The sequence below is a fragment of the Mobula birostris genome, chromosome 6, assembly GCF_030028105.1.
Source record: "Mobula birostris isolate sMobBir1 chromosome 6, sMobBir1.hap1, whole genome shotgun sequence".
NCBI classification, from domain to species: domain Eukaryota; kingdom Metazoa; phylum Chordata; class Chondrichthyes; order Myliobatiformes; family Myliobatidae; genus Mobula; species Mobula birostris.
Window position 1 is genome coordinate 195,788,978 of NC_092375.1, and position 13,583 is coordinate 195,802,560.

At 39.2% G+C, this 13,583-nt stretch overlaps 1 protein-coding gene across 3 annotated transcripts in view; it reads right to left on the reverse strand.

Annotated features, from left to right (window-relative positions):
* The window catches only part of nckap5l (NCK-associated protein 5-like), a 607,033-nt gene extending 593,757 nt beyond the window's left edge, over positions 1 to 13,276 (reverse strand). Inside the window, exon 1 of one of the 3 annotated variants that reach the window (XM_072262144.1) lies at positions 12,893 to 13,276. Coding sequence is in view for 2 of the 3 variants with exons in the window: in XM_072262141.1 (XP_072118242.1) it covers positions 10,499 to 10,536 (38 nt within the window). In the remaining variant the exon portion in view is untranslated. Of the gene's footprint in view, positions 1 to 10,498; positions 10,564 to 12,177; positions 12,228 to 12,892 lie in introns of those variants that run through there. The other 2 variants (XM_072262143.1, XM_072262141.1) reach the window with 2 other exon arrangements.
* Positions 13,277 to 13,583: the final 307 nt, after the last annotated feature.

A 13,583-nucleotide genomic window follows, 5' to 3' on the forward strand; every position in this document is an offset into this window, starting at 1 on the left:
AAAGGTCGAGGTTCGTCGTCTGCTGTGGCTGATGTGGAAGGCTTGCTTGACTGTTGAGCCTCGCGCATTTTTCTATCACACAGTTCTTTGTAAGCACTCAAACCATCCTGCAAATATCCCCTAAACCAACGTACCCTTTCAAAATTAAAGTCGTACTTTATCATTACTCATTTGGTTTCGATTGTTATCCTTTTTCTTCCAATTGCATCAGCTCTTCATCTAACAGATCTTGGTCATGGGATGCCAAAATCTCTTCAACATCATCTTCGTCAACTTCCACAAGCCAAACTCACGTTGTCCTTACTTCGTTCACCATGATCAAAACGCTTAATTATGTCTAGTTTTTACGCTAAGTATAACACCCTTACGAGCTCTTTTAGACTTTTCCGATACCATAGAACTCATCTTGCAAATGGCTGCTCACAGGCATGTGTTAAAGCAATACTGGTGAGAATCCGGGGGAGAGCGGCTGCTCGAGGTGCGCGCTGCCTTTTATCGCGCGCTGATTTTTTTTTGTAACAGTGAAAACACCTTCTGAAAGCGAAAACAGGGTACTAATGTAGGTCTTTCGTAACAGTGAAGTTTCGTAAAGCGAACGTCGAAAAGCGGGGGCACCTGTACTGGCTATCCACCCAATCTATGCCTCTCGTAATCTTGTAGACCTCTATCCTCCCCTCTCATCCTTCTATGCTCCAAAGAGAAAAGTCCCAGCTCTGCTAACCTTGCCTCATAAGACTTGTTTTCCAATCCAGGCAACATCCTGGTAAATCTCCTCTGCACCCTCTCCATAGCTTCCACATCCTTCCTATAATGAGGTGACCAGAAATGAACACAATACTCTAAGTGTGGTCTCACCAGAGATTTGTAGAGTTGCAACATGACCTCTCTACTCTTGAACTCAATCCCCCTATTAATGAAGCCTAGCATCCCACAGGCCTTCTTAAGTATCCTATCAACCTATGCAACGACCTTGAGGGATGTATGGATTTGAAACCCAAAGTTCCTCTGTTTATCTACACTCTTAAGTAACCTACCGTTAACCCTGTACTCAGCCTTCTGGTTTGTCCTTCCAAAATGCATCACCTCACACTTAGCCGGACTGAACTCCATCTGCCACTTTTCTGCCCAACTTTGCATCCTGTCTATATCATCTTGTAACCTTTGACAACCTGCAGCGCCATCCACAACTCCTCCAATCTTTGTGTCGTCTGCAAATTTACTCACCCACCCTTCCGCCTCTTCATCCAGGTCATTTATAAAAATCACAAAGAGCAGGGGTCCCAGGTCAGATCCTTGCAGCAGTCCACTAGTCACCAACCTCCAGGCAGATTACTTTCCTTCCACTACTACCCTCTGCTTTCTTCCTGTAGGCCAATTTTTTTTAATCCAAACAGCCAAGGTTCCACTGATCCCATGCCTCATGACTTTCTGGATGAGTCTCTCGTGGGGGACCTTGTCAAATGCCTTGCTAAAATCCATGTAGATCACATCTACTGCACTACCCTCATCAACTTCTTTTGTTACCTCTTCAAAAAACTCAAATAGGCTCGTGAGGCACGACCTCCCTTCACAAAGCCATGTTGACTATCCTTGAGTAGACTGTACTTCTCCAAATGCTCATAGATCCTATCATTAAGAATCCTTTCCAACAGTTTGCAGACCACCGACGTAAGACTCACCAGTCCATAGTTTCCAGGATTCTCCCTATTACCTGTTATAAACAAGAGAACTACATTTGCCATTCTCCAATCCTCCGGCACCTCCCCTGCAGCCAAAGAGGATTCAAAGATCATAACTGCTGCTCCAGCGATCTCTTCTCTCACTTCCCACAGCAACCTGGGGTATATCACATCTGGCCCTGGGGACTTATCAATCTTGATGTTTTTAATAAGATCCAACACTTCTTCCTTAATCTCCACATTGTCTAGCACACAGGCCTGTTCTATTTCAACCTCACCCTGATCAAGGTCCTTTTCACTTGTGAATACTGAAGCAAAGTATTCATTTTGGACCTCCCCAACCTCCTCTGCCTCCAAGCACATGTTGCTTTCTTTATCCTTTAGCAACCCCACCTTCATTCTTGTCATCCTTCTGTTCTTCACATACGCATAGAACGCCTTGGGGTTCTCCTTAATTCTACATGCCAAGGCCTTCTCATGCCCCCTTCAAACTCTAAGTCCTTTCTTAAACTCCTTCCTGGCTACCCTACATTTCTCATAAGCCCCTCCTGCTTCCCACATCTAACATGTGCTTCCTTCTTCCTCTTGACGAGTTGCCTCACGTGTTTCGTCAGCCACGGTTCACTTTTCCTACCATTTTTTCCTTGTCTGCAAATTCATGAAGATCCCCAAGTAGTAAAGTCTTTTTTATTCTCTAATTGAAAGGATTACATACAGATCTTATTCACAGAAAGATGATCAGTGACATTATCTCATTGCAGCAATATTAGAGCAAGAGAGTACATAATACAAAGCAAAATGATTTTAATAGCCATGGCAGGTGATGGGAACTTGAAAAGTTGCTGCAAAGCGTCTAATTTAAAATGGCATTTATACCCTGGGTATGTATGGCCATGACAATCAACTTGATTGCAGCCCTACTCATTCCCCACATCTCAGCACATGCTTCACCTGAAGCCTACAGCCGAAACACAGCCATTTGGATCTCCTAGAAAGACAGGGTGAACCTTCAGCCACCCACTCAATACTGTCCAGCATTGCCAGATTATTATTTGCTGCCCTGTAGATTGGTTGGTAAGTCCCAGTGTGTAATTTTCTGGCTGGCGAAGGATTGGAATTGGTTTATTATTGTCACATGTTCTGAGATCAGTGAAAAGCTTGTCTTGCATACACTTCATACAGATCAAATCATTACAGATTCCATTGAGGTAGAAAAAGGTCAAACAATAATAAAGTGTAACAGCTACAGAGAAAGTGCAATGCAAGTAAACAATAAAGTTAAGATCATAGCAAGGTAGATTGTGAGGCCAAGAGTCCACCTTATTGGACTAGGGAACCATTTACTAGTCTTATAACAGCTGGGTGAAAGCTGTCCTTTAGCCTGGTTGTACGCACTTTCAGATTTTTGTATCTGCTCCCCAAAGGAAGAGGAAAGAAGAGAGAAAGTCTGGGCTGAGAGATGTCTTTGATTATGCTGGCTGCTTTACTGAAGCAGTGAGAAGTATAGATAAGAGTCCACAGAGGGGAGGTGGTTCCTGTGCTGTGTCCACAACTCTCTGCAGCTTCTTACAGCCATGGACAAAGCAGTTGCCATACCAAGCTGTTATGCATCCAGTTGCATTGATAAGGGTCAACAGGGACATGCCAAATTTCTTTAGCCTACTGAAGAAACAGAAGAGATGGTGTGCTTTCTTGGCCATGGCACCTACATGGCTTGACCAGGACAGGCTATGTGTTTACTCCCAGGAACTTGAAGCCCTCAACCTCAGTGCTGAGGGGCTACGCGGCCCAGCTAACAGAGGTTTTAATGGACATCTTTAATATCTCTGAAACAGTCCATTGCCCCTGCAGGCTTTAAGGCAGCCACCATCATACCAGTGCCCACGAGAGCAAAGATAATTGGCCTAAATCATCACCATCCATTGGCACTGACTCCAACAAGGTCGATACCTGAATACAAGCTGTGTTTGCATATTTCTGGATATCAAAGGTGGCAACTCAGTTAAATAAAATGCAAATAATGATGAAATGCCATGTTTTATATGGTAAGCGCAGAAACCATCATAAATTAATGTACAGAAACAGTTCAGCGAGAAAACCGTTGGGGTACTGTGTCAAGTTTCAAACTTCACATTATTAAACAATACTGAGACAATCTAAAGCAAACAGCACAGTTGGTAGCTGGAATAAAGGCTTTAGAAACATAGAAACAGAGAAAATAGGTGCAGGAGTAGGCCATTCGGCCCTTCTAGCCTGCACCACCATTCAGTATGATCATGGCTGATCATCCAACTCAAACTTTGAAAACAGAAAGCTCAGGTCATACAGCACCTTTAGAAATATTACTACTCAATCTTGTCCATTCATCATTCCCCACTGATGTTCCCCCCCCCCAAGTATTTATCCTTTTAAGCGGAACAGGTGCTACACCTGTCCCTCCACTTCCTCCCTCACTACCTTTTAGGGCCCCAAACAGTCCTTCCAGGTGAGGCGATACCTTACCTGCAGGTCCTTTGGGTCTTATACTGTATCTGGTGCTCCGTGTGGCCTCCTGTATATCGGACATAGATCGGGAGACCACTTCACTGAGTACCTAGACTCCAACCACCAGAAGCAGCGGGATCTGCCAATGGCCGCCCATTTTAATTCCACTTTCCATTCAGATATGTCAATCCATGGCCTCCTCTACTGTCACAATGAAGGAACAACAGGTTGGAAGAACAACACCCTACATTCCGTCTGAGTAGCCGCCAACCTAATGGCATCAAAATCAATGTTCCCAACTCCCCTCACCATTCACCATCCCCTTTTCACTCTCTCACATTAACTCCTTGCCTGCCCATTGCCTCTCTCTGGTACTCTTCCTCCTTTTCTTTCTTCTATGGCCTTCTGTCCTCCCCTAGCAGATTCCTCCTTCTCCAGCTCTGTATCTCTTTCACCAATTGACTTCCCAGCTCTTTACTTCATCCCTCCCCTCCCCCCCCCAGTTTCACCCATCACCTTTCGTTTCTCTCTCTGCTCCACCCCAACCCTTTTAAATCTACTCATCTTTTCTCCAGTCCAGCAGAAAGGCCCCAATCCAAAACGTTGACTGTGCTCTTTTCCAGATGCTGTCTGGCCTGTTGAGCTCCCCCAGCATTTTATGTGTGCTGCTTGGATTTCCAGCATCTGCAGATTTTCTCTTGTTTTTAAATATCCAATCTTTCCAGTCTGTGATTTTTCACCTGAACTAAAAACACAGGCACAGTATATACAAAGTGATGTACATTTAGACCATAAGATATAGGAACAGAATTAGGCCTTTGGGCCATCGAGTCTGTTCTGCCATTTCATCATGGCTGATCTATTTTCCCTCTCAGCCCCAATCTCCTGCTTTTTCCCCCCATATTCCTTCATGCCCCAACTAATCAATAACCTCTACCTTAAATATAACCAATGACTTGGTCTCTACAGCAACAACTTATTCACCAACTTTAACTAAAGAAATTACGCCTCATTTTTGTCCTAAATGGACGTTCCGTCTATTCAGAGGCTGTGGCCTCTGGTCTTAGACTCCCCTACCTTAGGAAACGTTCCCTCCACATCCACTCCATGAAGGCCTTTCAACATTTGATAGGTTTCAATTAGATCTCCTGTCATTCTTCTGAATTCCAGAGAGTACAGGCCTGGAGCCAAACGCTCCTCATATGACAAGCTTTCAAACCCAGAATCACTTTTGTAATCATCTCCAATGATACAGGATCTTGGCAACAATTTGGACCCGGAACTGGAGTGTGTGATGGAAGTTTCGATTGGCAAGAACACCTAGTGTGGCAGCAGCACAAGTACCTGAACATCACTGTCTCCTGTTTTAAATGATTAATTTGTGAACAGGCCCTTGCACATTGTTAGAATTGAGGGTAAAGGAGGCTGGGAGAAAAAAAAAATGAGATCCTTGGCAGTACGAACAGCAAAATTGAGATGATACAAAGTTATTCTTGGTGAAGTTGGTGCACTGATCAGAGTGAGAGCTATCCAGCTTTTGGTGTCGATGTGTTACATCTGGTGGTGGATGGTTCATGCATCTAGACTGCGGTGCATTAAAGGGTGGGTAGAGTTGAGGGGGTGGCCAGGCCAACCCTAGGACATCTGTTAGTGCTTTCAACACATGTTCTGTAATTCCAACAGTTATGAGTGGGTCAAGTGGCTGAATAATCTGAATTCTATCTGGTTTTATATGGCACTCTCAAATTTCTCACGTTTTTTTTTGAGTTTCTACCAAAATTTCCTGATTTAATTTCAGGTGGCATGTTAGCAAAAAAGATAGTTTCCTAAATTTGAAGTTGCTAAAGTCTACAAAAGATCATTAGAGACAGGTTCAAGAAAATTCTTACCAATAATTATAGCTAAAGACGGGAGGAAGTACCAAAGAATTTCCTTGTTTTGGTTTTGACTCCCATGTGGCATATATCTTAAATAGAGAACACAGCGAAGTTCTGGGAATAACATGGATCTGGTGCAGCCTTGTTTTAACAGAGGGTTTTTGTTACTTTCCTGCTGGGAGATTTGAAAATGCCCTGCAGATTTTCCAACCCATCCATTTTTTTTATTATCAAAGGCCAGTTTGCTCATTGACAGAAAAGTATTGTATCTTTAATGAAAAATACTAATTTGATCACTGATGAAATAAACACTAGAAGAACAACAGTGTGGTACACTTTTCACAGAACTACAAAGTGTAGCAATTAGAGTTATTTGCCAAATCTCCTTTGCCAACATACTAAGTTTCAGCTCAGTAGAGACGAACTTTCCCTGTACTGAAGGGCAGTTGTAAGTCTCACAAGAGGCTGCTTATAAATCTGCTAAGTTACCAGCCCTTGCAAAACTGGAATTTTGCCTGCTGATTTGGAAACATTCACATTAATCAGGTTTCTATGATCTATTCAACATAAAACTCAAAGGTACTAATGCCACGTTAATAAAGCAACTGTTTAGCAACAAGCTGTTATCTTAAAAAAGTGACCTTAGTCATACAATTGATGTCATGAATGTGGTGACTAGCACAAATTGTATCCACATTCTGATGATAAACATAATTATTAGTTCAACTATCAATTAGCATGACAATGTAAAGTCTCTTTTCCAATACATTTCTGCAAGAGCAGATGTAACATTGTCTTCAGATATTGCATCTGTAACTGATTTTTCTCAATTGTTTTAAGTGAGGCCATTTGCAGACTGTGAAAATGCAGGGCACTGACCAGGCAGACTAAAGGCACCAGAAGGGAAACTACATTATATTAAATGGCCTTTTCACTACGGCAACAATTCAATTTGGGTGTAGATTGACAACACAATGAAGGTCAGATTTTACAGCCTGCAGAGTGGAAGGGAAATCTGGCCCTCGCTTCTACATTGTGCTGAATGGTAGTGGAGAGTCAGATACATGTACTTAAAAGATCAGCGATGCTTATTGTTCTCAAGAAGTATTAATAAATCAGAACAAGTCCTTCTAAATATATACTACATTCTGTTAACACAACTGGAAAATAAAAACATTTGAAGACTTGTTGCAGTGAATTATTTCTCAGTTCTAATATGGCAATAATGACTATCACCTTACTTTAAGAGGAAGCAGATTTGGAAAGATTTGAGGAAAATATACAAGAGCAGCTACTGTTCAAAATCCCTCATCATTGATAAATTAAATAGAGCATTATTACCCGCTTTGAAAGTGAAGACATTCAAAACTTAATTTTTATTTTGGAATACATACATCCAGAACTGTTTATTCAATTCTATTCGTGGGCTGGATCTTCATGGAGTGTGCAAGCAGAAGGAAAAACAAGAAATGTACTTGCAGATTTTGTAATGATTGAACATTTTCAGCATGTACCATTTACAATGTACATTATTTCACCATGCATGAGTACACTAGATGGAACAAGAAAAAAATGATTGACACCCTGGCATGTTGTATACTTTCTCACACATTGCAGATGTGTCAAAAACTGAAAGATCACCCTGCCTTCCCACTAAGATAGGAACTTGCTTTTGCATGTCTGTTGGTTTAAAAAAAATCTACATATGCCACAGCTTTGTGGAAGACACTTTTACAACACCAAAGATATCCAGATTAAATGCAAAATTCCAATATTAGTCAGGAGGTGCAGTTGTGCGTGAATAGTTCCTCTGTCACAGTAGTATGAACCCATATTCATAAACCCAGGAAGCATTAAAAATCAATTACCATCTGATGGCATAATCGTTTACCCCTTCATTGTAATGATAAAGTCAGGCCTGCTATTGACCGCAGCAACAGAAGCAAGCTGATTGGATATTTTGACAAATTAGATGATTAACTGAAGACATCAAGCTCAGGCCCACTGCATCTCTATAGATCTTTAGAAGAGGGGGAAAGAATTGTTGTTGAAAATGGATACACGTCCAGGGAGACACAAGTCCACAGAGACTCTAAAAGGAGCTTTAACAGCAGGACTGCTTTTAGCACCGAATCAAACAGTGGTCAGGCTATAGGCATTGATTAGTGTCACCGTTAATAACAACAAAAATGTTTCAGTCTTTTTTAAAAACTTAGAAACCTAATATTGAATGACCTAAATCACACCATTGGTGAATAAAAAAAATGGAAAAACAATACTGAACAGAACATGAAAAACAGTCTTACATTTTGTGTAGCACATTTAAATCAACTCTAATTCTCCTCTACGCAAAGGAAATTTCATTAAGATATTTAAACTGCTGTAAACGTATTTCTTGTTCTCCAACACTGAAATGGGCATTTGTCTACGAGTCAGTAAACATAGAAGATTCAAAAGTCTTAAGTGTTTTCCCTTGCAAATAAAACATATTACCAGTGAAAAATGAAAGAAATGTTATCATTACATTTAACCGATTTCAAATATGTTTTAACAGTAGCTATCTGCATTGGGGTTTAACTCTCAACCTACCCTCAATATACAATTAGAAATTTGGAACTTTGGGGAAAAAAAAGTCAATAGTTTCAGATGCAATTACAGAAAAACCATATCCAGAAACAAGGTATTGGGATTGGAAAGCAATGGCACAACGTGCAATATTTGCTTGGAATTGCAAAGGAAAGTCATCCAACACAAATACCAATAAAGGGTTCTTTTAAATTTGGTGTGTTTTTAAGAATAAAAGAGAGAACTTTATTCGCTGCAACAAAGTTAAATGAATCTTTCAGTGATTTTAAAGCAACTGAACAATTGGAAAAATATTCTTGTTTGCCAAATACTTGGACATGTGACACCATTGGGAAATATAGTGTACAGTCATTCCGCTGTACTTCCTTGGGCTTAAATAGAGCAAAAAAAAAGACCAATTATCAGAGTGGATGCAAACAAAACTGTTTCAAAAGTTCATTGTATGGAAAATACTACAAAGACTTATTAAATACTAATATAATTTTACAAGGCAAAACAAAAGTTTCAGTGTAGCTTAAACCTCAAACTCTAATGTCCATGAGTGTCATCAACATGGATATGGGATATTTGACTCTGCAACTTGCCAAACTTAAAAAAAATACTTTGTACATTTTATTAACTACTATTTTGCATGAAAGTGCCAGTTTTCAAACTAGACAAACTGAACATGTCAGGAACAGGCAAGTGCTTCTCATAAATAATATATTACACCAAAATATGTTGAACATTAAACAATAAACCCTGTGACTATCTGAAGGAAATGTTATAAGTGCACCTATCCTGCCAAGTAATCATCACTTAACCAATAAAGTTAGATATTAATCATTAAATTGGCAGAGTACCACCCCAACGTACTTCCAATCATGCCCATTTCTTAAATATGGAATTAACAATGCAATAATGTTGAATTTAACAACAACAGTTCCTTAATTAAGTTATAATTCTGGATTTGAATAAGGACAAACTGAAAATTTAAATCTGAAAGTATACTGAACTGCCAGGTTTTGTGAAACAACTCTTGTATAATATTTATTGGGTTATACATTACTGTCATGCCAGTTAGTCATATTATCTGGTGATTGATTGCCTAATGAATAAACTTCCATTACACATTGGAGCACTCTCAACGATCCAGTATTAATGAAAATTTCCATAGTAATTAACATGTCCAGAAATGTATATAACATAGCAGGAATATTTAAGTATCCACCAACACCTTATTACAGATTATTTATTGTGTCCACAGAATTGCGGTGTTGGTTGCTGACCAAAAATATGGATTATTCCAGAAAAAAATAACACCTATTACATTGCTTCTTTTGCTAAACTATTTATTGATCTTTTCATCAGCAGTAACTCATCACCGGCACCACTACGTCTGCAAACAATATACAGTAACCCTCTCATGGAATATTATAGAAGCAACAGGGATATGTGCATCAGGATGCTGAAAGCATTAGAATGGTTGAGTAGTTGCCTCAGCTATGAATTTTAGCATTAATAATTTCTGTAAAGTCAACTGACAGATTAGCATGGTTAAAATAAATCTCAAGAGAATTTACATTTTTACTACTATTAGCAAAGTTAAATTACTCAACAACTAATGTAAATGCCTGCCTCACAGGATACCCAAGAATGTATCTCTCTGAATATGTCAATCAACTTATCTTACCCTTTATTAGTTAACACACTTTATCAAATTCAGTCAACAAAGCCAGTGCAACATTTGAAGATCAATAGAACCACAAAGTTAACATTTACCTATATTTTAAACTTAAAATCATAATACTACTTTGCACATAGATTCATGTTTAAACACATTATGAATGAAGTGAAATCATTTAAACAAAATGACAAGTTTTGTTCATGTACCTCATAACTGCAGAATGATAATGATGAAATCCAACCATTTGGTATGCCACAACTTACAATGTGTGGGTAAACAGAAAAATCGCTAGAAAAGCATTTTTCTTCTTTTAAATGCAGTAGCAGCTTATGGAAACTTACTTCTTGGGCCAACTGGCATGGGTCCAAGTATAGCATATTAAAAAAAGAAAACTACTCACATGCTATGTTCTACTGACTACTGTATTAATTTAGAAAATAAAATGCCATACGACTCAAACATTTCATATGATTTATTTTCTGTATGGCAGCTGTATACTTTCAAATTATCTAATATTTCCAAACATCCACAATCCAGTAATAAATTTGCAAACATTTCTAAGTTGCACAAGGACAATTTTCAACACAACTGCTATTTCGAAGTATTAAGGACAAAAAGAAACCACCGTACTGGTATAAAATAATTCTATAGATATGATCAGAAATTGTATACAATTGAATTCTTTCAACATGACATAGTAAAATACTTCAAATCAATTAAATGTCTTTGAGTCAATCATGTTAATGTTCAACTTTGCAATTTGTAATTGAAAAGATTCTGTCTGCATGTGTACCAAAGTAGTGAAAATGTTTTGATTCTGACTAAATATTTGGTTCTAGAATTGTTTTGTTACTTCTAAAAATTTTACAGAAAAGTAGTATCATTGACTTTCTAGTGCAAAATTCCTAAGGAAGTATCAAGGTAGGTATGTGACTTGAGTTAATAAAGATGGTCCTTTTCTGATGCTTGGGTATATGGATTTAGTTGGCGGTTTGATGTCTTTTTTAAAAAAATGGAAGCTTGTATGGCGTAAAGCTCTGGGTTTATGCTCCAAATGTTTCTTTCCCCCGTTTTTTTTTAGTTATTAGGGTTTTTTTCTGTTTTAGTTAGTAGAGGTTCTTTTTTCTTTCTTTTTTCCATTTTAAAAAAAGCTTTAACACTTTGTTTTTTGATTATTATTGATATACTGTTCAGCCTGGTTGATAGTTTAACTTTTATTCTACATATGGATATATTGCCTTGATTATTTTGTTGTATTTTTCTCTGTTGTTGATTTTCAATAATAATTAATAAAAAGATTTAAAAAGAAAGGACCTTTCCACCAGCAAATATTGTAACATGAAAAAATGTGGGGAGAAAGCAGGAGATTGGGGCTGAGGGAGAAATGGATCAGCCGCATGAAATGACACGATGGGCCGAATAGCCCAATTCTGCTCTAAAATCTTACCGTCTTAATTTAACCCTGTCCATCTAGGTGTAGAGAACCAAAACAGTTTAGTGATGACATTTTCTTGTCTTTTGTATTCATCTAGTTACCATATTTTTAATTATTCAAAATAATCACCCTCCATTGGATTCCTTCCAACAGTTTTTGGAATTTGTTTGCGAGTATTAAATATTTAATTCCCAGCATCCCTGACATTTCCAAATAATACACAATATTCCAACATTCAATCCTTCCATATTTATCAACTGAAACTTGAGGTAGAGTACAAGGCCAACAAATAGAGATTTCTCTGGAGACAATGTAATACTTGTGCATACAGGCGAAGGCTCTATGACTAAAATAGTTCCCACGGTGCCTTATGGTATTCACCAGTGGAAAAGTCCCAAGAGAAGCTCCTAGCAAAGTACTACACACATGCTCCATTCGAATGGTACATACATGCACATGCCTGGTCTTCAGAAAGGAATTTCAACATTGTAGAAATAAATAGTTCTCTCTGCGTGCTTGTGAAGAGTCCCAGAGAGGCAAATCGTTGCAGTTATCAAGACTTCGAAGGATAGCCATGTTTATCAGTAGCAGCATATATTTCTGGAGGACTGGAATTAAACAGCGCCATTCTTTCCTAGAGAAATCATTTAGGATGACCAGATCATGTGAGATGTTACAGGGATTAACCCACAAGACAAAACCTTAATCGGACTTCAAAATAAGGCTTCAGTATCTGCTTTCAGCCTCCAAAATGATCATATTTCTCTTCCATCATTCAGAATTAAGCAGCTTACAGCTGGATGGCGACTCAGCACAGGCAGTTGCTAATAGCAACAGGGCACACACTTGTGTTTCCTCGCCGTATAATGAGGCTTTTGCTGTCCCTATTGACTGCCTCACAGACATTTTTTTTGGATATAATGACAACAGTTTGCTTCCATTAAAGATCAAGCCGATTTTACGTTAAATGAAAATAGTTGGTGTGTTCAAAACAATGTTTAGATTCTGGAAGCTGCATTCCCAAGCAGATTCAAAATCAACACAAGTGGAAATTATACAGACATTTCCGTAACAAAACCACTTTTAGATTTCATGAAAAAGCCCACATAAATACTGATTATAAGTACAGACAATACATTCAACATCAGAATATACTTCTTCTTACCCAGACTATGAGAGAACATCCTTACAGCAGAGGCCCTCCTCAGCAGAGTCACAGTAATCCTCAAAGCAACGCCACAGCAGCTTCTAAAGGTCCAGAGTTGATAAACTTTCTCGCCAGTTTGCGGCCAAACCCAGCCACTGCAGTGGAAACAGTCTCGCGCTTTGCTTTGTTGTGCTTCGCTGGTTTCTCAGGGAGAGGGGTACTTAACATGTGTTTAGGGACGGGACGGCTGCCGCCTTTGAAGGTGGCAGTTTCCTCGGGGAGGGAAGCTTACAGCCGATCAGGAGCGCAGTGCTGATCCTGTATGTGCGATCCTACAACGGGGCCTATTAATTCTCGTCCCTAAGAAACTACCGGGAATCTGCTGTCGAGTGAAGCCATCTGCTGCCATCATAATCAGTCTCAACTGAATGGCTCTGACAAATCTGTGCCTGCAGCAGGGGTTAGGGAAGTTGTTGCAGGGGGAAGGGTATGTTTCTTTTGTCTGCTGAAAACCAGGTTATTGTGAATGGAAAGGCACTTTGGGAAGTGGAATCAAAAACCATCCAGGTTAAAGGCAACACCAATCCCCCATCGCCAAGCATTTGCTGCTAATGAACTAAATGAACAATTACCTTAATCAGATTAGCAATTTGTAGCATGAACCACGATGCAGCTAAATTTGTATCTCTAGCGTAATTTGTGAATAAAA